This window comes from Branchiostoma belcheri, unplaced genomic scaffold (genome assembly GCF_001625305.1).
Source record: "Branchiostoma belcheri isolate BF01 breed outbred unplaced genomic scaffold, Haploidv18h27 scaffold88, whole genome shotgun sequence".
Lineage (NCBI taxonomy): Eukaryota > Metazoa > Chordata > Leptocardii > Amphioxiformes > Branchiostomatidae > Branchiostoma > Branchiostoma belcheri.
This window is the reverse complement of record NW_017804553.1, coordinates 787,871-812,540: the sequence shown is the minus strand read 5'-3', so window position 1 is coordinate 812,540 and position 24,670 is coordinate 787,871. Positions and strand designations below refer to the sequence as shown.

The 24,670-nt window shown below is 44.2% G+C and overlaps 1 protein-coding gene across 1 annotated transcript; it reads left to right on the top strand.

Moving 5' to 3' along the window:
• Window positions 1-839: 839 nt before the first annotated feature.
• On the top strand, window positions 840-24,670 carry LOC109487375 (metabotropic glutamate receptor 2-like). Its single transcript, XM_019791352.1, is given in 13 exon segments — window positions 840-980; window positions 5,873-7,656; window positions 7,659-8,065; window positions 8,346-8,950; window positions 9,480-9,521; window positions 11,213-11,426; window positions 11,826-12,020; window positions 13,330-13,500; window positions 21,773-21,874; window positions 22,341-22,568; window positions 23,098-23,238; window positions 23,784-24,054; window positions 24,391-24,670. Coding segments are annotated over 12 exon segments (2,976 nt in total). The 5' UTR covers window positions 840-980; window positions 5,873-7,202; the 3' UTR covers window positions 24,537-24,670.

Sequence of the window (24,670 nt, the reverse complement as noted above, 5' to 3'; positions counted from 1 at the left end):
AGATGACCTTCTTGTACGTGGATAATTAATGACCTGTTGTTTCCTAAACCGCTTCTGCATGATTTATTGTTAAGTATACAAACGGTGTAATTGCGCGTAAGGTTTAGATTACCCCCCGATGCACTTTGATTAAGGGTCTCTGTACACATTACACGCATAAAACAACTTGTAGTCCGGCAACTTGGCAGGATGCCACGCTCCCGGGAGCTAGAGAGTGAGTGAGTGGGTGAGTGAGTGAGTGAGTGAGTGAGTGAGTGAGTGAGTGAGTGAGTGAGTGAGTGAGTGAGTGAGCGCCAGAGCAAAATTGTCCAAATATGTTTAAAACAATTTGGCACACATGAAGTTAAATGTGTACTAAGCAAATCTGGATATGGATTCAATTTCTACCCAGATGCGCTACATTATCAGCTTGTTAGAGTAGGTCACCACTGTGTTCTGTATTTTTCATGGTGTGCAAAATAAAATAACTTTTACAAAATTCAAATACTTTCAAACCGAACAACGTGTGATTGAACTCTCCCAGTGTGTGTGTGTGCCAACGGTCAAGGACGGCAAATGAACTTTACACAAACACAGCAGTCATACCTCCTGCTAGGGGACCAATCAGAAATGGTTATGAGGAGGGAGAGAAGGGACAAAACGATCAAGGGATGCGCAAAACAACAATTGCACAGCGTACGTAAATGATGCATACACGCATAGCCACACTGAAGAAAGAATTTGTGCCGTTAATTTTCCCACAATGCACCTCCACCATTTTACCTCCTGGCCGGTCCCGTAAGACAGAGCAAACAACCTAGGGGGCAAACTATTTTATTATCGACAATTGTGTACGTGAGTGGGCATGCAGGAGGAAGTACTGCAGCGCTGCCGTGGCTTGAGTTCTGGAAAGTCGATAGCTGCTTTCCGATTCTAATTTGATCTCTGAGCGAAGGGACAACTGAAAGGCAGAAGTAGAGAATTGGAAATCCACTGACCAGGTAAGAACTGCCGTTTGCCTCCAAATCTTTTCTTGCGCACAACATATAAACAGTTGTACTGTTCTGAGTTACTGATTTGCTAAGTCATGGTAGTTTGCTTTACTAAGAAAAGTTGGAATAGAAGGAAACACAGACGTAACTGTCAATCGGCAAACTGTAACGTAATTTGTATGAAAATGACAAACGTCAGACATTCTATCTAGTTTCAAATAGACAACTGACATACAGCGGTTACTTTAGAAACTTTGCACCCCATTTCAAAACCCCAACCGATATTCTAACGTGATTTCTGTAGAAAAACCACGACAACACGATAAAGGTTTCAGCCGTATTAGGACGTTTTAAGATTTTTGTTTACTATCAGAACAAATCACAACTTTAATATCACCATATTTTCTAGCTGTATAATACATGTATTGCAGTTTACAAATGCTCTTCGGTGGAGCAGTATAAAAAGTAGCTAGTTACGTAAGAGGCGATTATATTCTCCGCCTTTCTCCACGACAAAAGAACACGACTAAAGTACCGTTATTTGTTTCGTTTATCCGCTCATCATTTTCCCGTGACAAAGTAAGACTAATAACTCTGCCGTTAACGTAACCTGTTTGATCTGAGCGGCCTGAGAGAAGAGGTTAGATTTGCAGGGCAGGTCGAGACGTGTACAGATCCGCCGTTAGCAGATGTGTTGTGTCGATAAGGGGGTTAATGGTTTCCTGAAGGACGAGGTCGTACATAACTTATGTACACAGCAATGGCGGCACCTGTTTACTGTAGGGTTGGCATGCCCGTAGCCAGGATTTTCATGGAGGGGTTCTTTCCACTGTCTGATGGACCAGCGAGCGCCGTAGGTGCGAGCTCGAGTTTTCTAGAGGGGTCGGGCGGCATTGAACCTTTTGCAATGACATTTCCTGCGTTTTTGAGAGGATTTCAATAGAAAAATCAGAGATAACTGTTTATTCAATGACAAAGTGAGCAGTTTTCTAGGTTGGGGAGGGGGCGTGTGAAATACCTTGTCAACAATCCCAGGGCAAATTTGCTCAACTAGCATTAGGAGACCGTTGTGTTGTTCTGTTGTGAGTGGCTAAATAGGCAAATTAGCTAGCGAAAATGAAAAGTAGGAAGTCGTTAGGGCTATTGACTTCAGAAATTAAGTACCAATACGTTTATACCACTCGCTGTCTTTGTTGAATGAAGGCCAGTGTGCCATGTGTAGATGGTCTACTTGATTCCTCTCACGAAGTTGCCCTTTTCAGTCTAAAAGTCGACTCGCTTTTTGTTGAACAAACTTTTGACTCTGCAATATATCAAGCATCACTTAAGCTACCAGCATACCAATTATCACGACGATTTGTCATCCTCTTCTTGAGTCATCTTCTTTCAAAGATTAAAAAATCGTCCTTGCAGTTCCAGAAAAGGCTGCTAGGGGACCAAACTTCTCCCTAAAAGTTTTCTACCACCTAAAACTTCCGACCAAAATATGTCCAGATCACGAGACATCAAAGCTGTACGTTCACCTGCAATACCATGGAAAGCCACCAGGGGTTCCAAAATTTAATCATTTCAAGCCTTGGTCACATCCCATCAACATACAAAATAGCATTAAGATCCATGCACGGCTTCTACAGTTAGGTAATACACTGATTCCACAGCTCCAGGCCTCAGCAGTAGCGTAGCCCGGCCTGACGACACACACCTGGCAGTAATGGATCCCCTGAAGACGGATGACTTCCAACGATTTATTACTGATTAAATTTTCCAGTCTTGCTTATCGAGGTGGGCGATCTTGCGACACCCGGAGCCCTGTTTCGTCAGGCGGGTACAGGCAGACAAAGACACATGTCGTGATGGATGCCTTTTCAGCAATTTCAGGGTTATAGGGGTAGCATTGATATTAATATTTCACCAGGGAATTTATCATAGGAATAGCACTATGATATTTCATCTACGTCGATCAATTTTGAAATATTTCCGTCTCTCCTACTCTGTGTGTTCCAGTGTGTCAAAATCAAACAATACGAGAAAGAAACTTAAGCTACTGTAACAGTTTAGACAGATGCCCGTGAGGCTTTTATACGAAAGGATTACATATTTCAAGTCTAAAGAGACGACACTACGGTCAAGTTTGAAATATTGCCGTCTCCCCTACTTTGTGTGTTCCAGTGTGTCAAAATCAAACAATACGAGAAAGAAACCTAAGCTACTGTAACAGTATAGACGGATGCTCGAGAGGCTTTTATACGAAAGGATTACATATTTCAATTCTGAAGAGACGACATTACGGTCGATTTTGAAATATTGCCGTTTCTCCTACTCTGTATGTTCCAGAATGCGATATCTGTGTAAGATCAAATAATACACGACAGAGACTTATCTAGTGTAACAGTATAGACGAGTGCACATCACTGTTATTACAAAAAGATAATAAATTTCAATTCTGAAGAAGACGACACTACGATATGCATGGTGAATTATACAAAGTTGATTGATGTACACTGAGAATTCCTTTTTTGATTTCCGGCTTGTGTGCCCAGAAGCTGTTTATAGCTCTATACGGTGAAAGATAAGACGGAGGCAATTTCTTAGTGGTCCCAAAGCGTCTTTGCACACAACCGATCGTTTACAAATACTTAGAAAACGTGGGTTTGAATTTCCAGGAAAAAGCTTTTTGGTGATGAGTCTGGTATGAGAGGAATGGTACGAGTAGATGGTTTAGGAGCATGAGCTAATAATTCTGCTAGAGCATTGCATTAGCTTGATTGGGACATGTAACCGGTTCGGTTCTGTTGCCAAGAATATAACCTATCCAAATACTCGTATTACCTATCATTATATCCTCATTTCCCTGAAGACCCCTACGAAAACTTGTTGCCACAGACATCGCTACTCCATTTCAGGCAAAACTCCAGAGACTGTACTTCACTGTTCATGTGGATGACAAGCAGCCATAGTGAGTTTTTAGGGATCTATACTTTCTAATTACACCAGGCTTTCCTTGTCTATTCACCACTGCATGGGTCTTACTTTGATATTACACGGAATCATGCTCTTGAGGTTCACCTAGAAGCTTTCCTTTCAGCTCCGGTGGCAGGTGTCTGGAAACGGATCTATGCAGACATTCCGGGTTTTAGCGTTTCATTTGACTTCTGAAGTTCAAAGAACGCAGTGAAAGGGAAGGTAATCCACGCTGAGTCCCGACTGAGTAGCTCTGTGTGGGCAGGAGTACAATAGTTCATAGCTGTGCTACATCGAGTTACTCCGCTCACATGTAACACTGTCAGTATCATTCGGCGTCTACAGTTTTATAAACTGGAAAGGAGTGGCCTTAACCAATGCGAAGTGACCTTAAAATGCTTACAACGGCTTCAATTCTAGTCACATTTTAAAAAAACCGCTGAAAAGAGTGAATAAATTATTTTCTTTTGTAATAGTATCATTAATTTACTCATGGTAGCTTTTAGTTGTTTTAGTTAGTGTTATTTTATGTATGATTTATTTTGTACTTTATATTTCTACTTTATAGCTTGTAGTTGAGCATATGAAGTCTCTATATTTTTGTTGCGTCAAAAAAAGCGCTTTCTCATTCTTCTCTCGTAATCTTCAAGAGTCGACTTGTGTCAGGTATTTTGTCAGGTATAACTAGGTATACGGAGTTCAATACACGAGTTTCCCTATCCCAGATTATGTCGTTGATCCCATTGCTTATCCGGCCCCACTCCATCCGTCAACATGTCAGGATCCTGTCAGCGGAGGGGTTTTCTGCCTGATTGCTTCTAACAAAGACTGGATCGGAGGGCGATCGGCAGCCCAATTGGTCAGGATACAAATCTCATCAGGAAGACTCTCGGTCTAATCTTCTCATCCGTCAAGATCAGGTGATAATCTTGTGGACGACCACATGGCAGAAAAATTGTCATGAATCCGTAATATTCACCTAGTATTGCAACCTTACAATGATAGAACGACTTTGTACTTATGTATGCATCAGCATTATTACTAAATTAAGTACATGCTTGTAATTTTGTGGATGACATGGCCTAGATAAAGGGTCATAAATTCATTAGGTTCATAGAAACAATATTGAGGGAATATTGCAGCCTTCCTATGTTAGAAGTGTCTTTGTACCCATGCATCAACATGACTTGTATTAGTAATGATTGGTGAACATGTTTGCAATCTTGTGGATGACATGGCCGAAAAATGGTCATAAATCTGATATTCAGAGAATATTGCCCAGATGGACAGGCCAAGAAAGTCATGGCCTTATGTCTCGCAAGAGATGAAGATGATAAATAAAGTAATAGAATGCTGTAAGTGTCTCTGTACCTATTCATGCATTATCATGTATTAGTGGTGACTGGTGTAAATGTTTGCAATCTTATGGATCACATGGTCATAAAATGTTCATACATTCATAATATTTATAGAATATTGCAACTGTCCTAATCCTATGTTAAAATTGTCCCCATGCCTATCCATGCACCAACATGTATTAGTGGTTCCTCAAATATTTCTAATTTGCAGAGCTTGAAAGGGGGCGTATGTATTTGTCAACCAGCTGTAATACCAGCTTTAACGTAATGATCAAACTACTAATAGAGCTATCTATATGCAACAAAAAAGAGATAGCTGTAAAGAAGACAAATCAATTTATTGCTGTGTCATCAGAGTTGTGTAAAACCTAATCGTCCCTCTGTTTATTTGATTACCCTAGCGGATGTGAAAACAGGACTTCGGTCGCCTCAAACGAGATTTACACAACAGATCACCGACGTTGGTATCATGACCCTTTCAAAGATAAACAGATCAAGCCGGTCGGGACGAAACCCGCACGAGCACTTCTGTGTTTTGTATTGATCCACGTAATCTCATATCCTGTGTTTCTACTTTTCCAGATGCGACCATTGACTCCAGCGACCCGCATCTGAAAGTGTTTGCAGATGTAGTGGGACTAAAAACAACCGTCGGGGAGGGAACAAGTTGCTTGAGCAAACAGTGGCAGTTACACATGCTAACCCGTGTGTCAGGCGGGGAGAGATACGATTGGTGGAGCAAATAAACCTGTGTGGTGGCTTACGTAATATCGGCCAGTATCGGCCTTCACGCAGCGGCCATTTTTAACAACAGAACGGAGGGTCTGTCGACAGAGTCGGAACACTCGAGGGAAGAGTCAGAGCAGACTACGCCAGGTACGCTGTCTTCGACATCCGCAAATGCGATCACAAACTGTCTGCTCTGTAACAAGGTTGAGAAAGGTGACAAGACGTATCCTGTGTTGCCGTTGAGTGTTGTTGAACTATATATAACCAACCCAACGTTACTACAACACCATAACACCGCGGGGAATCCAGTCGCCAACCAACTAAAGACTGCCTCCGCCGTTAACAGGTGTTCGGGGCAACGGGTGCAGGAGAAAACCCGCCAGGGAAAGCACATGTCACCGTGACCCAGGACTTAATCCGTGGGTACGTGCTGTTTTTAAGACGACTTGTAACCGGGCGAAGGTTGTCAGCGAATGAGGGTCAAGGTTTGAAGACTCCTTGCATCCTTGAGATGAGACGTTTCGCTGCACTTTCTCGGCCCAGAAGACGTAACAGCGGCCTGGCGAGGTGACATCCGCCGGGTATTTTTATGCCGTTATCGAAGAAAAGCCGGAAACCTGACTCATACTTTGACGTAAGCTGCCCGATAAAGGTACATCAAGTGGTACAAGAGTTATACAAGATAAGTTGACACCGAAACAGCGTACAATTGGCTCAAGATCACCAGACGATTGACTACAAGGACTACTCGATTGTGTTGAGTGAAGGTAATGCAGTTGTCAGACTCTATGAACGAACAACTAGTCATTGTATAAAGTGTGTGTATTCAATGTCTGACGGCGTTTACAATGCCGGAACTTCCGTGGCGATGACTGCGCTGTTGTTGGCAGCTACCTGAATCATGTGAAATGTCTTAACGGTTAAGAAGACCATCTTTGCTACAGAACTGCGCGGCTGAACAACAAGACGATCTCTTATCCTTATCATCGCCCAAAAAGTCGTTTGGCACAACGTTTTTGTTTTTAAACTGAAGCCAACCAGACGTTCTGGACAGGTTTATAGCGCAGTAAGTCTTCCAACTGTTGTTAAATGTTGACTGAACTGCTATGTATGGGCATAGAGTCTATAAACCGTGGTATTAAGTTCTATACAAGACTATAAAGACCTATTAAGCCGAGGCAACATGGCGGCTCCTCGTACCAGCGTCTCCACGTACGGTAGGGTCAACAGGGACTTTGTATCTCGGTGGATGTTGCTGCTAAGTTTGGCGGGTTGTTTGCTAATGGCGTGTGTACATAGTTCTCACGTCAGAAGGGGGAGGGAGTTCTACTCGCAGCCGGGTGACGTGACGTTGGGCGGTTTGTTGTCGGTACACGTCAATGGCGGGAACGGCGCCTTCTGCAGCCTGCTGGAGGTGTCCGGCGCCATACAGCGCATGCTCAGCATGGCATACGCTGTGAACGAGGTCAACCGCAGGGAAGATCTCCTTCCCAACGTCACGTTGGGGTTCGCCATATACGATGACTGTTCCACAGAAACCATGGCGCTGGTAGAGACCCTAAACTTTATCTCCACCCAAGGACTGGACAATAGATGCACGGGGGCACAGTATCCAAACCTCATAGGAGTCGTCGGGGCAGAAACAGCGGGTCTACCAGAATGGCGGCAGAGCTACTCGGACTGTTCCATCTGCCCATCATCAGCCATTTTGCCACCAGTGACGTTCTTAACGACATGTCTTTGTTCCCGACGTTCTTTCGAACTGTGCCACCAGACAGACTACAAGCTAAAGCTATTATAGACATCTTAGTTTACTTCGGCTGGACTTACGTGTCGCTTGTGTACTCGGACGACACGAGTTACGGGATAGAGGGAATGAGAAAGCTGCAGAAGGAGGCGGAGGACGCGGACGTGCTGATCTGTTTCGCGGAGATCATCAGCGTCACGGCGCAGGGCACGGACTACGACGACGTCATCCGGCAGCTGCGCAGGGACAGGGACGTCAAGGTCGTCGTCATGTTCAGCAACTTCTTCGACGCAAACCAGGTGAGAAATCATCATGTGTTTATTCTAAACAAACAAACAAATATAACATGGAAGGAGGGTAAACTAACTGGTGACTGAGTTAAAATTTTACACTAGAAACAGCAGTTAGCCACTGTCACTGCTTGGCCAATAGTTATTGCCTAGCTACCGTAGGATCTGCTTGGAGATTACTACATTGTATAATTTGTGTTTTATATAACTCCCAATAAACGTTACTCCTTTGCGCATGACATGACAATGTGTTTTTATATGAGTCTCTTACACATTGTGTTTATTCCAGGTGTTTGCAGCGGCTAAGCGGAACAACGCCACAGAGGAGTTTGTGTGGGTGGGTAGTGACGGGTGGGGGGTGAGTGTGGAGGAGATTAAAGGCCAGGAGGACGCTGCGCTAGGCGCGCTGACTGTGGTACCCTACTCCTGCCCTGTAGAACGGTTCGCCAACTATCTCCAGACCCTCACGGTGGACTCTGAGCCCAACAACCCGTGGCTTGACGAGATCCTGAGTAACATGTCCTTCAGCGTCGTGCATAACGACAACGTCGTCTCACCCGTCTTCAACGCCGTCAACATGTTCGCGCATGCGCTGGACGACATGCTTCGCGCCGGATGTCCGGATGTTTCAACCGGATGCAACGTCACAGGCGGAGTGAGTTGCGACTTCTTAAAGACACTAACGGAACACATCCGGAATGTGAGCTTTGTTGGGGAGTGCGGGTTTGAGTTGAGGTTTCACCAAGGAGAGGTGGTCGGGCGCTACGCGCTGCAGAACTTACAGAGAAGACCGGACGGGAGTTATGAGTACGTGCGCGTCGGGATGTGGGATATAGACGACGACGACGTTTCGGTCAACAGAAGTCTGATCTACTGGAACCTAAAGGACGAAAGGTATTCATTTTTGCCAAATCACCACCTTACACATTTTTCAAATTTCTTCAAAGATTCCATATATTGCTTATGACAAAATTTATGTATTCAAAATGTATGCAAATTGACGACTGTTGCAAGAGTTTTGAAGAAAAAAACAGAAGTTTGATCTATTGGAACCTGAAGGACGAAAGGTACTCATTTTTCCTAAATTTGCTATTTGGATGAAATTTCATGTTTGGCGATGGTTTCTTTAGCGGTTACACTAGGCTAAAAGCAGTTGGTCTTACAAATTTATTAAATACCATATTACTAATGCCTTTAGAACATACACATATTAACAATCGCTGTAAACGTTTAGGAAAAGCATGAACTCTGATATTCACTAACTGCAGTCATTTTTATGCCATGAATGGACTTTGCTTTCTTGCTGTATTTTTTGTTGATACATTGTATATTTACTTGAAAAGCATTTCCATTGGCACATTTCATGCATTCATTTCATCGCAAAACCTGTCGCTTTTTTCGTCTTTGTTTTTTCCTCTGACAGGTATAATTGGACGGGCTACAGCGAAGAAGACACCACAGAAATGTACTTATTTTTCCACTCCATCTCTTATTTTATCAAACCTTCTAATCTTTAAAAACTGTACTACATGATCCTAGCGGCAATGCAAAATGGACTCTTTCCACATTGAGAAAAACTTAACCTTTGTTTACATTGTACATCCAAAAGTGAAAATGGCTCACACCGGTCAGAGGCGTCGCCAAAAACAATCATACACTATCTTGTACTGCAGTGCCATGCTTGACCTATCTTGAATAGTGCCACATTGCTCAGACATGTACTAAAGTAAAAAAAAAAGAGTCAAGAATGGCATTCAATACTCTGAAAGCACATAGAGCGACAAAAACATCTTAGGTTAAGAACATGCATTTTACAGAAAAAACACAAACACACTCCAAAATTTACCAGTGGTCCACTACGCAACATTTTAATAGTGGCCTGTCCGCACTAGGATCATGTATTGTGCCTTCAATGCTTTCCATAACTTTGCTTCATCAATACTGCTCAATGCAATATGTTGATTACTTCATCATTCTAAGTTCAAACCTAATTAATGGTTATCATCTATTGATTTCAGCTAATTTGATAATCCCGTTTCAGTGATTGTATCGTGTCCAACTGGTGATCGAGATTGGCATTACAACTGATTAGAAAATCAAAGTTTTAATGATATTGATATTTAGAATTAAGCAATAGAAATAATAAACGTGATTGATCAAAAACCAAAATGGTAACTAATAGTCCGTTGAGTGCCAAACAAAGTAACGTGTAATGTGAATAGCCATAATAGTTGGTGCGTTTTATTAAGTAGTTGTCAAGGCCAACATTCAACAACTATGTTTGCTTAGTATTGGCCCTGGGTTTAAGCATATTTGCTGAACACGCACAGAGTCTATCGACAATAGAATCCAGAAGGAAATATTCTCATCCAGTCAGGATGGCGTTTGAGTGCTGCTACTGGCAACATTCCAGCGAAAAAAGAATAATGGAGGTTTGATGCAGTAAGGCTGCCAAATTTCAGACGTTTATCTACAAATTGCACACTTTAGATTGATTGAATGCATTTGGCAGGCGGAATACTGTTTTGAGACATCTGGCGATAGTCCAGTGCTGTAAAGGTTATACTGATAAATCAGTATGTTGAGTTAATTTGATGTGTCGTTCACACTACTGGTTCTAAACATTCACTGATTGATGCATTTGCTTAATTGTATTGCTTGTACCCAGTTAGTAGTCTCTATCAGGCTTCGGGAGGCGGCAAACTGTAGTCTCTGGCGCTAGCGGAACAACTCCCCTGGCATGGTAACTCCCTATTCGGCCAATTTCTACTCTTTCCAGCCGCCTCCCGAGGCCTGGTAGAGGCTACACAGTAAGGGGCATCTCTGAATAAAATGTACATGGCAGTAAGACACCAACACAAAAAATTCTCTCACCTAGAGCTTTCGACCAGTCACTCTGGTCTTCGTCAGTAGACTGGCGCAGTGAAACTTGTCACATGGCTTCTTTGAAGAGTGACGTCAACACTGGGTCAAAGGTATCTGGTAGACGATGTCGGCCCCCGTCGCGGTTCAATGAAGGGTGATGGGCCCTGAAAACCAAAAGTTTTAACTTTAAACATGTAACTACCAACACAGATGAACTTTTATGATATTATAGATGAATCAACTTATGCTACTAGTTCTGAGCTCTAATATACTTACATACTTATTCTGCAGGTTCGGGCCCGTGAGCCGCGACAGGACGATCGTGTCGGCGCTGGAGCAGACGCCGGAATCCATCTGCAGCCACCCGTGTGATGACGTGGCGGGGTACGTCACCGTGCCCAGTAAGGACAGCGCCTGCTGCTGGACCTGCTCGGAGTGCCGGAACAACGAGATCGTCACTGACGTCGGCATGCCGACAGAGACCTGCCAGACATGCAACGACAAGGTACAGATAAGTATATTTTTCATCTCAGGATGGTTGGTTTGCTCCTTCAGCTTGTAACAGCTAATTTCCAAGGGATATACAGGACATGTTACTTGTTTGTACAGTCAGGAGACAAAAAGTGGACAAAATTTGGTGGAAACGTAATGTCAAAGCAAAATCATTGTCTTATATATTAATTATTAGTATTGTTTTGGGAAACTCTGGTTTCCCAACATTGACAGTGGGTGGGCGGAGATTGGGTTTCAGTTGATTGACATGGTTGTGACCGGGGTTTGCCTCAGGACAGAATGTGGCAAGAGGCCATCAGGAATGTGTACTGTGAAACCTGATATTTCCCCTTCATAAAATACAGTTCCTATATAGTACATTCACAAAAACAACTTGTCTGATTTTCTCCAGGCGTCCATTGCGAACCAAAACTTCACCTGGCCTGATCCGGACGACCGGACCCGATGTCTGCCCATCCCCGCCACTCACCTGAACTGGCACGACGGCATCGCCATCCTGCTGGTTGTCCTGGCCTGCCTGGGCGTGGCCCTCACCATGGCAACGCTCGTGACGTTCACCATCAACAACGAACACAAGCTCATCAAGGTAAGATGTCAGTATTGTTTTGGGTGGCACTACTTTATGCTAGGTTTGTATGTTTGGGTTCCTGCCTGGGCGTGGCCTTCACCATGGCAACGCTGGTGACGTTCACCATCAACAACGAACACAAGCTCATCAAGGTAAGACGTCATCAATCATCACTTCGGAACGGAGAATTGTTTTGGGTGGCAATACTTAATGCTAGGTTTGTATGTTTGGATTCCGTAGTGATTGGGTGGAGATAGGGTTTCACTTGATTGACAGAGCTCTGACCCAGTATGTGGTCTGGGTTCAAGAATGTGGTTGCCAGGAATGTATGAAAAATAAAGCATGGTGTAATAGCGGAGTAAGTTTCATCATGCAAAGACAATATGCATTCTATGTAACCCATTAACACAAACTATATCTACTTCCCAGAAGTTTGTTTATCCTGAACGCAATCGACATTGAAGTATTGATTTTGCCGCTCAGCAGGGAAATCCCATAAGTAAGCAGAATTTTATGTAGGTCAGCCCGTATATTAGTGAACAATGACTGATTGTTATGGCCAATGTTAAGGTCAGAGTTCAGCTCGATGTTTATTCGCAGGCGCGAGCGAACTGACGGGAGGTCAAGGGTTATGTTCGATCTGTAGTATATGTACACATTAATTATTGATGGGTCATGGGTCATTTTCAGGGTCATAGGGGCTCCCATTCCAAAATAAGATGACGCCGCCGTTTTCTTTAACTTCCAGCTAACAGAATATACTTTTCAAACTTCAAACGTCTTAGACGTTACTTGTCAAAAATAAAACCCACCTCAAGTTTAATGTCAAACATATTTGACAGCAAGTACATGTATTTACAAATCTATTGTTTAGAGCCCGTTCACATTCGTCGTAGGACGTCCTTTAGGTCTCGGTGCAGTGAATCATTCAATTCAAGCAGACTGTGGCAGAACCAGAAACGGAGAAGGTCATGAGAGTCCTTTTCGTAAGAAAATAGCTAGCTGAATTATGCAGGACTCATGCAAAACTATCCCCAAATACCCCCAGTGTGTTGTCGTACGACGATCCGCAAAACGATTTTACGACATATGTGGACGGGCTCTTGCATAGATACTCTGTTCACGAGAAAACCACACATGCCAATACAAAGATTTCAGGCCTGCAAGAGAGAGCTTTTCCTCATCAATCATCCTGGACGTCAGCTGTCATATGGTTCAAGTCACTATTTCAACTTGTAGTGGATGCTACTTGAAACGTCAGACAGTTTTCAAAGCCTATGCAGTTGCTTAAGTAACAATGCCTTGTGTGTGTCATCACCTCCCACAGGCCTGCAACAGAGAGCTGTCCTACATCATCATCCTGGGCGTCCTGCTGGAGTTTGTGGTGGTGTTCTGTTTCGTGGCCGAGCCGACTGCCGGGACATGCACCACCACCAGGCTGCTCTTCGGGCTCAACTTCACTCTCATCTACGCACCGCTCGTCACCAAAACTAACCAGGTAAGGTTTACAATGTCATGTACGTGTAAGTACGGTAGTTACATGTAAAAGTTAAAACTTTTGTTCCAACTCATAGAATGGTTCTCACCTAGTGGTTTCGATGAGTCACTCTGGTCTTCTTCAATAGACTGACCCAGTGAGACTTGTCACGTGGCTTCTCTAAAGTGTGACAGCAACACTGCGCCAAAGATATCTGGTAGATGATTTTGGGCAACAAGGGTCTGAGGTCTGAGGCTATTATGTAAATAGACTCTTTCACCCCTCTCAGGAAGTAGTCTTGTTCGGTGTCCAATATTCTTACATATCCCGTGAAACAGAATGTCCAGGTGAATCTATGCTGTGACACTTTTGAACTCATAAAATCATAGTTAACAGTAGATAATAATAATCCACAAAATACTTTTTGGGAGTCTGAACTCTCCGATTTTCGTTTGGGACATGTTCTGGTATCTCTGTTGTCTTTCAAACTTACCTGTAATCGGATGGCATGCTTCTAACATTTTCAAGTTCAGTGGCAATGGCTAAAACTCCGCCCCCTGCTGTCAGCTGTACAGACGGACGGGGCAGACTGATGTGCCGACAGCTCGCGACAATCTGTTCAGGAATTCGATTGCCCGGAAGTCCCTTCCAATTAACCCAAAATTCCCCATCTATATTCCGGTGTATCCCCGCGGCTGACGGGTGAGTTCCCGCGTAGTCAACCATTCAGACCACCTGTCAACGGCCGGGATCGAAGCCGGGAGTACATGCGTGTCCATGTTCCCAATCTAACCATGCATGCTGCAGGGTCGTTTAACAACCAGAGCATCAGTTTTAATCAATGTTTTGCCGGCGAATTCGCGAGGAAACGTTCAGAGTCAGACGCATTTTCATTAAGTAGTTTTTTTCTGTTTTTCCCTAATCAGAGCTCTGTTCCCTTGTAATGAAGAACGTGTCTGGCATGTATCGATTCCATCCCTGACAGCGGTTGTACATCAGGCTGGCGATGCGGAAGAGAACTATTAGCGATGCAAACTTGTCTGTTTGCCTTACCGAGGGTAGCGTAGTCTTCACCAGACTCCTTTTGCAGGCTGAATAATGAATAGTAGAAATCGGCCTGATATATGAAAAGGGTATATAATTGGCAACAGAAGGTAGCCGGCAAGAGAAGCTCCATGTTGCCTTCTCTGGCCAATTATATCCCCCTTTTAGGCCGATTTCTACTATTCATTCAGCCTGCAAAAGGAGTCTGGTGGAGACTAGGGTAGCGCTCGTCAGCTTTTCTCGTTCCGGCATCCTTCATATGCATGCACCGCGAGCGGAACGAATGCCTGAAAATCGAACAGGAACTGGTGCAGAGTCGAGCCTGTGCTTTATGGAAAACGAGGCATATCCACATGCTATGAGCAAGTGGTTCTGACACGGGACTCCGTTATGGCAAATTCGATAAGCTTCATTTTGTATTTATCGACGCCCCACAGCAGGGCATTCATTCTGTACGGAAGGTTTATCATTGGGCTGCGATTTCTCGCTGACGGTGCTTCTGGTAAGGTTGCCTACGCAGCATCTCAGCATCTTTGTACTTGTCAGATTAAAGTTGTTGGTGGCAAGGTGGTATTGTGTTTGGGGTTCTTGAATTTGAATCTGAAGGTTCTAGGTTCAAATTCTCGGCAGACCCTAATATTGTGCCGTTGAGAAAGTTACTATACACCTATTCTTCATGTGATAATGGATACCTAGCGTCCTCTCTTTCTCGGATGGCACTAGAAGCCGGAGGTCCCATGTCAGGACAGCAACACAGTATTCTCCATCATGAACGTTCATCTGTGTTTGGTAGAAGTCGTTAAGAAGCAGTTTAAAACTGTGATTTTCAACACAAGGGATTGTACGTGCCCAACTTTTCGACTGTACAACTCCAGTCAATATTCTCCACCCCACTTATCCATATGTATGTACGTCAAGATTATCTCCGAAGAATTATTGGTATGGTCCATACAAAATCCCTCATCAACCATTTTGCAATTTAAAATGATTCTTGAATCCCTCTTCTTGTTAGTCCTTCGAGGATGACTGCTGAGTGTCCTCATTCACGGGGGATGTGACCTCATGTGGCCTCTAAGTCCGAACCTTGAGGCACTGGCACTCCGTTGTTCGAATCTGTCTAGAAGCCCATCAACCATGATCATAGTCAACATGGCCATTCTCCGGAACCTTTCGTCCCAGTTCTGTCAGTGGGTTTGAAAGATGCCCCGGAATCTAATTAACAAAGATTGGTATCATTATCGGACAAGTGGAAAAGCCTGGTGGTTAATTAACTTGACCACGGGGCACGCACACACATAAGTCAACATCTTATCATCAGCATCTTGTTACTCTAAAGTCAGCCAGTCGGTTGGGGCCATTTTATGAAGTTACGCCGCAGTAATATATGCATCGTAGGCCGTCGCAAGAGTTTTGATGCCGTAGAATGTTGAAGCAGCCTGTGACAGAACTAACTACCAACACGGATCTAAGACAGCCTTCTTTGTAACAAGACAGATGTATTTTGTACAACAATTGCACGACTATCCCAAGAGTGCCCTCAATTTGAAGACATCCTAAGACATTCTTCTTTGTAACAAGACAGATTAATTTGCACGACAATTGCACGACTCAATTTGAGATCGTACGACGGTCGAACACGAATATGACTGACTTCAACAATCTGACGCCATGTAACTGTAAACCTCCGGTCTCTGCACGTTCTACAGTCTTTAATGTATGCTACATGATTGGTGATTACCCCATTGAGACCTTGTTCCTTATTTTCATTACTAGTATTTATGCCCTATACATCGCACAATGTAATTAGTTCAAGGGCATGCCTCAATATCATTCGTATGTCAACCTACAATTTTACAAAAATACACGCTTAGGTCACAATGGCTAATGACGGTTGGGCATGGGTGGAGGTGTTCGAGCCATTAGTCAAAAGTTGTCATGAGAAATCTAAAATTTCCATTGTGTGTGAATCCTCTTATCTGGGCTGAAAGTCAATGAGCACAGACCATGTATAAAGATGCAGCTCTAATCATATTAAAGTCAATGACCTCCGGATGCACCATTTCTGTGTCCATCGATTCAACGCAACCGCTCCCCAAAAGTTCACAGCCCCTATGACCTCAAGTTCAATTTCCAAATGCCTTTTGCACCAGTCCAGCCGGGACCCTACTTGTCTTTGCTAAGAATCAGCGAGCCACATAATTTCATTATCTGCTCACTGACGTCCAAACTTTCAGGATATTCAAGCTCTCCAAAGTATACTACGGGAATGAACCTAGCTTTTACAGATTATGCAGTGAGCTTACGGAGCTAGGGGGTCATTTTTGTCAACTAATTGCATGGCTTATAGCTTGGTTGCCTAACGGCTTTCATGTAGTAAACGTAATTATCGTTAGCCCTGACCTTGAAGCAATTGTCTGTCAGTCAATCCAATAGTTGAATTTGAAGGACATAATTGTCATGCAGATTGAATTGGACATTACGACTTACAAAGACCCGTTATGTAACATGCGTCCCTAATTTGGGCTTGCAATGGTTATCGAACTGCCATGGACCATTGAGTTAACATTAAGCCCAGTTGTTTCAAAGCTGGCGAAGCATGTATTTTCTAGTAATGCCATTGACTCTGTTGCTTAGCATGAAAACAAGAGACCAATTGTGGTTTTTACGGCTCAAAGTACGAATCTCATTGGTAATGGACAGAACAAAACCCAACGCGCTCGTTCCTAGAGACTTATCCAATTTTCCAACTCGTATTGGTCTCCCAGTTTACAATCTCTGAAACAAACTTAACAAGAAATCGGAGACTTCAAACTTCCGGGAAGTATGCATGCAATCCTCAGCTTCCTGAATTCCTCCATGCCGAAGTTAAGTTCCTACTGACTTCGCGACCAGATTCTGAGACCTTTGATCTCAGTGTACACAACATTCTGCCTGTCAATCTTCACCAACCCACGTGCTGTCAACCTACTCTGTCCGGACAAACCCACAAATATAGATACACAAACGCACAGCTCAGCCACCCAAAACAGTACTTCCGTACCTGGAAGTGAAATATTGAAATGTTAAGCGAAATGGTAAGCTACCAATTACACTAACTGCCTTTAGAGATCTGCAGCTCCGGCGGATGAGTTAGTTCGAGTTTCTACGTAGTTTCTCAAGGTCATATTCACGGCCGGCGACCTCTAATCTGGCGAAGGTCACGGAATCCATCTGCGGAGCTATCAGAAGGACAGCCGGAAGTCAATTTGCCAGGCTTCAGCGGGTCTTCTACCCGCCGTCCGGCTGATAACACGCCCCGTTTCAGCGCTGAGCCTCCCCGGTCAGAGTACTTAACCGTCCGGAACTGCCTGTGATTCCAAACGGTCGTTACTGACGGCAACGTTACGACAGGCTGATACGGAAGTTATTACATAAGACCCAAGGGTAATTGAAGTACACAATATACTCGGACGAAATATATTACGGATGCATGTAAGATGAGAACCCTGTTGATGAAATAGATGAAACTATCGACCTTGAGGTTGGGTCTGAAATTGCGTACGTACTGTATGTGTATGAGGTCAGGTTATTTGTTCAAGAGCCATAGATCGAACGCTGCAGTAAACTGAATCACCGCCGTTACAATTCAAATATATGACTTCGTAAGCTTTAAGATTGTTTCTGCAATATACACTTATTTTCCATCCTAGATGGTTAGCCTTATATGAGTGTGTGAAAGTTTTAGTGGATGTTTTAACATTGGAACTGTACGGTATGGGTATGGAGAAATCCGAATGAATTACACAATAGATCGGTTTACCACTTATACGATTGTATTTCAGTCCCGGACGTAAAAAAGATGAAATATTTGAAAGCTGATGAAACCCCGGGAAAATCACCCGCGATGCGTATGAATGTATAAAACGGCCGAACTCGACGTGAGTGGTCGTAATACATGACTGATGGTTTGACCATTTTCCGCTCTGAATGAAGCACGTCCATCAGAACGGATAAACGCTCATCGGGGAGTCCTCCCCAGTCCCTGAAGGTCATTTTCCCGGTTTACGGCGGCGTCAGGAGGACCCCCGGCCCTGCTCCATTATGCTTCTGGCCACCTTTTAACCTCAGCCGGCTCGCAAAATGGGCCTCTTCCCCGGGTAGAGCCCGCACAGATGCCCGTAAGGCCTTTATGGCTTGCAGAGGGAGTTCTGTTTGGAGGGTATTTGCGGGTAGCTCTCCACCGGTTATCTCAGGTCAACTATGCTAATTAAATAGTTTGAAAAGAGCTCGGGGAAAGGTGTACATGTACTTTGTGAGTGCTTGGACAGGTAGAAATGAAACCTTACAGCTAAAGCTAAAGCTTGATACAACTTTTGTGGAAACATTTCATGTACATTGTTGTAGATAGTGCAGCTGTGGGTTTGTGCATGTTTGTACGGACAGAGTAAGTTGACGGCACATGGTTGGGAAAGATTGACAGGTAGAATGACAGGAGGTCAAAGATGCCAGAATATGGCCGGGAGGCAGCAGGAATTAGAGGTCGGCATGCGGGAAATTCAGGAAGCTAAGGATTATATACTTCCGGATTTGTTGCTCTAATATGCGGGACATGAGACTTCTTTAATCATTCTCATTAGTCTGACTTGTAACAGATAGAAACGTTGTGTATGGAAAGATCTAAAAGTCGTATTATAAAGACTCAAGTCTAATGTAACAGAGTAATTTTCTGTCGACCATCGTGATCCGATCTACTTTGAGACTTCCAATTACCAAAGTGGAGACACACGTGAGAGAACAAGTAGCGTCCCAGAGCGCCCCTAGCCACCAGAAAATGCACACAGAAATCCCCTAACACCAGTTCCCCTTACCCCATTACTCTTCCTGACAGTTCCGGTATGTATCTTGGACAAAGGTCCACTAAAAGGATTTACAGTGTGCTTTGAAGGATCTACTTACGGGGATTGTGGGGCCATTAGCTTATCATTGACACACTTTCCGTGTCTAATCGTTTTAACCTAATGCTGTGCTGGTTGGACGGACGGACGGACGCAAGCATTACCAGGTCGAGGAACACTTCTTGTAACACCGGCAAAACTCGACATAAATAGTGTACAACTTAACTAGCCTCCACCAGGCCTTTCTACGTACGGGAATATGGATCGTAGAATTCGACAAAAAAAGGGAAAAAATTGGCCAAGGAGTCCGGCCGCGGGGAGGTGGTTTCTTTCCCTCCTGTGCGGCCAGTCAAACCTACAAGGCGGCCAAACTCCAAGCCAGCGTAGTTAGTCTCGTAGAGACTAGTGTACAACGACCCGCAGGCACGCTGGCTTCATTCGTCTAAAAGCTTTTCACGAAAGCCGTAAACTGCTAGCTATGAGTACATCTAGTTCCCTGTGGCTGATGAAGGCAATTGTCACAAGAACGTCTATTCTCAACCAGAACGGGGGGCGGTACCAACTTCCAGCGAACTTTGACCCATTGCTGACGTCACGAGTGCATCAAGTTACGTGTCCTGAGTGACTGGGTCGGATGGGTGAAGAAGACTGAATGAGTCCCAATCTTTTGAGTTGGAGAACAGTTTAACTTTTACACAAAAGTCTATCCATTAAAAACCCCCCACTTCCGTCCGTGACACCATCAGCAAACCACACGAGCAAATGAGTTGACCTGAGGCCATTATATGAAGAGATCTCGTTAGAATGGGAAAGCCTCAGGTGTCTGACCCCCTAATGTACCGACATTAGAGTCTTGTTGGGAAAGCTTTTTGCCTTACGAAGTCAGCTCACTACGGGAGTCACAGTGTCAAAAAGTCCATCGCTTCTATCTCTCTTCCCAATCTCAGCTGATTATAGGTTCTTACCGACAAACTGTTCCAGCTTTTTGTAAGGTATAAAACTACAACCTCAGAAAACAGGAGGTATATTCTGAATGACCTTGCTTTTGTCTTGTATTGTTACGTTGGAACGATGAGGTACCTGGCTTCATGTAGCCACTGACATGTCGTTCCGATCTAAAGTTGTATCCACTTTCATATCCCTTTACCAAAGGCTAAAGATCGCTTATTGCCTCCTAACGTAACAACACCACAAGGATCTACCGCGTAAAAGCCACGAGCTCAGGGGAACCTAGGTAAAGTGCGGTGCTGTGAAAGTTGCTCCGGGCACGTATTCCCAAACGCTCTTTCAAACGGCACACAAAGTAAAACTTTATATTGCACATTCGTCGTATGTTGACGTATCATTTTAATGCATTACAACAATTTTCGATTCAAGCAGGCTGTAACAGAACCAACAGCCGACAAGGGTCTAAGACAGTCTTTTCTGTAACAAGACAGCGTAAGTTTGCAGGACACACGCACGACCAGTTTGCAATCGTGCGACGATCATACGACGTGCCCTTATTAGTGGCAAACTGTAAGGGCATGCCTCGAAGTTCACACAGAATATCGTGGTCTTCGGATTACAATCCCATAACATAACATTATCCAGACGTTTTGGAAAATATAGACATGATTATGTAAATCATTATCAATGTGCGGTGAAAGTTTACAGATCACCACATTACTTGCGTAGGCTGAAGTAAAGGGCCCCCGAGGATATAAAATAATGGGTCCCTCCATTTTCCGAATACCGAAATTATACACGAATGACGCTGGCAAAAGTGCAAGGCGTCACCGAACGGAGGCGATAATGCGGTTTAAGTGCTGTTAAAATGTTAAACTGTGTTACCTACACAATCCCTTAAGTTCAGAAATCACCCTGGCGCGTCAGAGTACTGTCATTATTACCAGACGGATGATCATTGCTGAGCGTTCCGTCAACGCTAAACGCCATTCCCTCAGGAGGACGGAAATTGTGGCTATATGTCTAAAACATCGCCAACTTTCAAACGCTTGGAGCTGCTTTAAACGCGACATAGATGCTAAGAGTAGCCAGATGTTGTTTTGTGGTACATAAAACTCTGATCCAAAAAGTACTAGTGGTAAAGAAATGTTAACATGCCAAAAGTTAGACATTGGTGTCAATTCTTATTCAGTTTGAGAATCGCTGTAAACTAGTAGAATACGCAGTAGCACACAGGTCACGCCACTATAGCACCTCAAAATCATAACTCTTCACATTTTTCAGGTGTATGTTATCTCGTATCTTATTATATCTTGTCACTATAACATTCAAAGTTATAACTCTTCACGTTGCTAGGCATATCGCATCATGTATTTTATCATATCTCGTCACTATGCATCTCAAAATTATAACTCTTCACATTTCAGGTGTACCGTATCTTCCGGAGCGGGAGAAGGTCCGTGAAGAGACCGAGATTCATCAGTAGCCAGGCACAGGTCATCATCGCCTGCGTGCTCATGGTCGTTCAGGTCAGTATATTAGGTACCACTATGATTAGGTACATAGCGTACACATGACAACAGTCACTGCAGTAATGTAGGTACCTGCTAGGATGCACATTATCGAACTTTACCTTCCTCTTCGCGACCACTACCCATCCGCTAAATATCATGCAAAACGTTCCATCCACAGCGTAGAGTAACAAGCTTTCGGTCAGTCCTCTGGTCCTCTTCAGGTAGAAATGACCCGACGCCAAGTCACGTGACCTGCATGGGGGACGTGTGACGTCAGCAACGTGGTTCAAATCCATCCTTTTTTTGCAAAAAAAAAAAAAGAACAGTTGCTCAAAATCATATGAGGTTGCTTTTAAAAGTAACTTTTTTGGTGTCTCATTACCTGGATGTCTAACCTTTACCGACTTCTTTGTTTTGTTTTGCCGCCCTGAAATTGCATTGGGCGCCTTTAACTCTGCTGATTGAACACGTTTGGCTGCAGGTTATCCTAACGTGCATGGGGTTCATTCTGGTGTCACCCACGGAGGTGACTAAGGACATGCCTGTGGAGACGGAGAAGCTGGTGGAGCTGCAGTGCGGGCAGCACGTGTACGAGCTGGTGGCCACTCTGGTGTATAACGTCCTGCTGGTCCTGGTCTGTACGTACTACGCCATCATCACCAGGAACCTGCCCGATAACTACAACGAGTCCCGCTTCATCAGCTTCCAGGTCAGTTCTTTTTTAGTTCGGGACATAAAAAGACCTGAATTTTGTACGGCAAATGCCCGACTGCCATCAGTTAGGGATCTTACGGTGATGTCAAGCCGAAGGTGTCCGTGCCCTTTCCTTAATCTCCAAGCAGATTCCTTCGTCGATCGGCAGGGCACGATCAAATTGTTCACCAGATACCATTTGCTCCCGTAGGAAATTTTTTGGGCAGGTCAGTCTTGTAGACTATCTTGCTCGCGTCTCTGGTGAGTTCTTATGTGGCTTGAAAGTCCGGCCTTGGTTTTGCAGACCCTGCTGCATACACTGCATGTGTTCTGTGTAGTTAGGGGTGCAGTAGGAAAATAGATGCTGGTCAATTCGACCGTACCTAAGTACCTTGCCCCAACGGAATCTGCTTGGAGATTATTACCAGTTCTTAACGTATCGGTTCACTCCCTCCCAGGCTAGGTATACACAAAAGCAGAGTAAGCATACGACCAATGTGAATGGGCGCCCTTACTTTAATTTTCGGTTATCGGTTCCCTCCCAGGTCTACACAACCCTGGTGATCTGGCTGGCGTTCGTCGCGACGTTCTTCACCGCCAAGTCCTCCCTTTACCGGACCGTCTACTCCTGCATGGCTATGATCCTCAACGCCTTCACAACTCTCATCTGCTACTTCTCGCCAAAAGTGAGTACATTGTAGCCTCCTGCGCAGGCTCCGGGGCGGATAGAAATTTTGATACAGCGTTTTGAATAGTTTTAACGCGTTCTTTCAATAGCCGGCTATCCTACAACCAGCCGCGAGAGTAGGTTCCATTCCGCCCGTGGGCTAAGTACATTGTACTACGTATACGGAAGACTTACAAAACGCAAAGTAAGCCTTGTGAATCTGTATTGTATTGTACGCCCATGTGCATTGTATTGGTTTAAAATCATCTTAATTGTAATGTGCATACATGATGAAAGGTTACTTGGGTAAAGCCTAGGACAGCCCTTTATCTCTTGGTATACTAAGAGAATGGCGCAAGGCAATTAAGACAAAATGTTACTATGTGCAAGGGAAATTTTGGTTTGGTGTTTCGCTTTTTTAATTTATTAAAATTATTTTTTAATTATGCAAATGTCAATATGCCTTTAATCTATCTGTGAATTTTCAACGCAATTCAGTTGTGTCTGAAGAGATTCAACAGGTCTGCAAAGTTGATTTTAACTAAAATTTGATTTGATTTGCAGCTCTACGGGGTGTACTTCGTCAACCAAAGCGACATGAACGTCCAGGGCACGTCCCTGAGAAACCCCACCATGACGACACCGGAGGCCACCACGAACCCGGAGCGCCCCGGGTCCATCACGGCCAGCGGGAACTTTTCCCCGGCGTTAGCGGTCCCCCGGCCCCGGGGTCCCAGCGTCTCTGTGTCGCTGGAGAACCACAGCAGCCAAGACGGCCAGGTGCCGAAGAGCGACGTCAACGGCACGGAAAACGACATCAAAAAAGTCGTCAACGGTACGTCCAAAATTGAAATTTTGTGGCGACAAACTTTGTGTATAAAACCTGTTGATGTCTTATGGATAAGGGCAATGCCAAAGGAGATATTTTACCGACATTGTATATAATGTATGTATGTAACATGAAAGCCCATCGCATTCTAGATAAGATAGCCCAGTCGCGCTCTTCATTGAGCACCCCCAAGAAACAAATTAAGTTCTTTTGTCCTTTAATATTGTTTCTAGCTTCTTTGATTTGATATCCACGATTTATGATTACATGTAAGTCGTACTTGTACCTGGGAACAAAAAGTACACTTTATAAACATTTTCTTTCTTCAAACTATATTCACAGGAACGATAGATCTGGACGGCATGGAGGGGACAGACGTGGACGCTACCATCATCGTGAACGGCACGTGCACCACGGACGACTCAGAAGACCCCGGCTTCGTCAAGTCACGGGTGGTCATCAAAGAAATGGAGGGGACACAAGTTTAAGGGCATATGTACTAGTGGAACAAGTTACCGAGTGGAACAAGTTACCTGCCGAAGTAGTGCAGGCGCGGTCTGTAGAGGCCTTTAGGGCCTCCCTTCCGTAAGGTCCAAGCACCTCCCCTCCTCCCTCTCAGTGA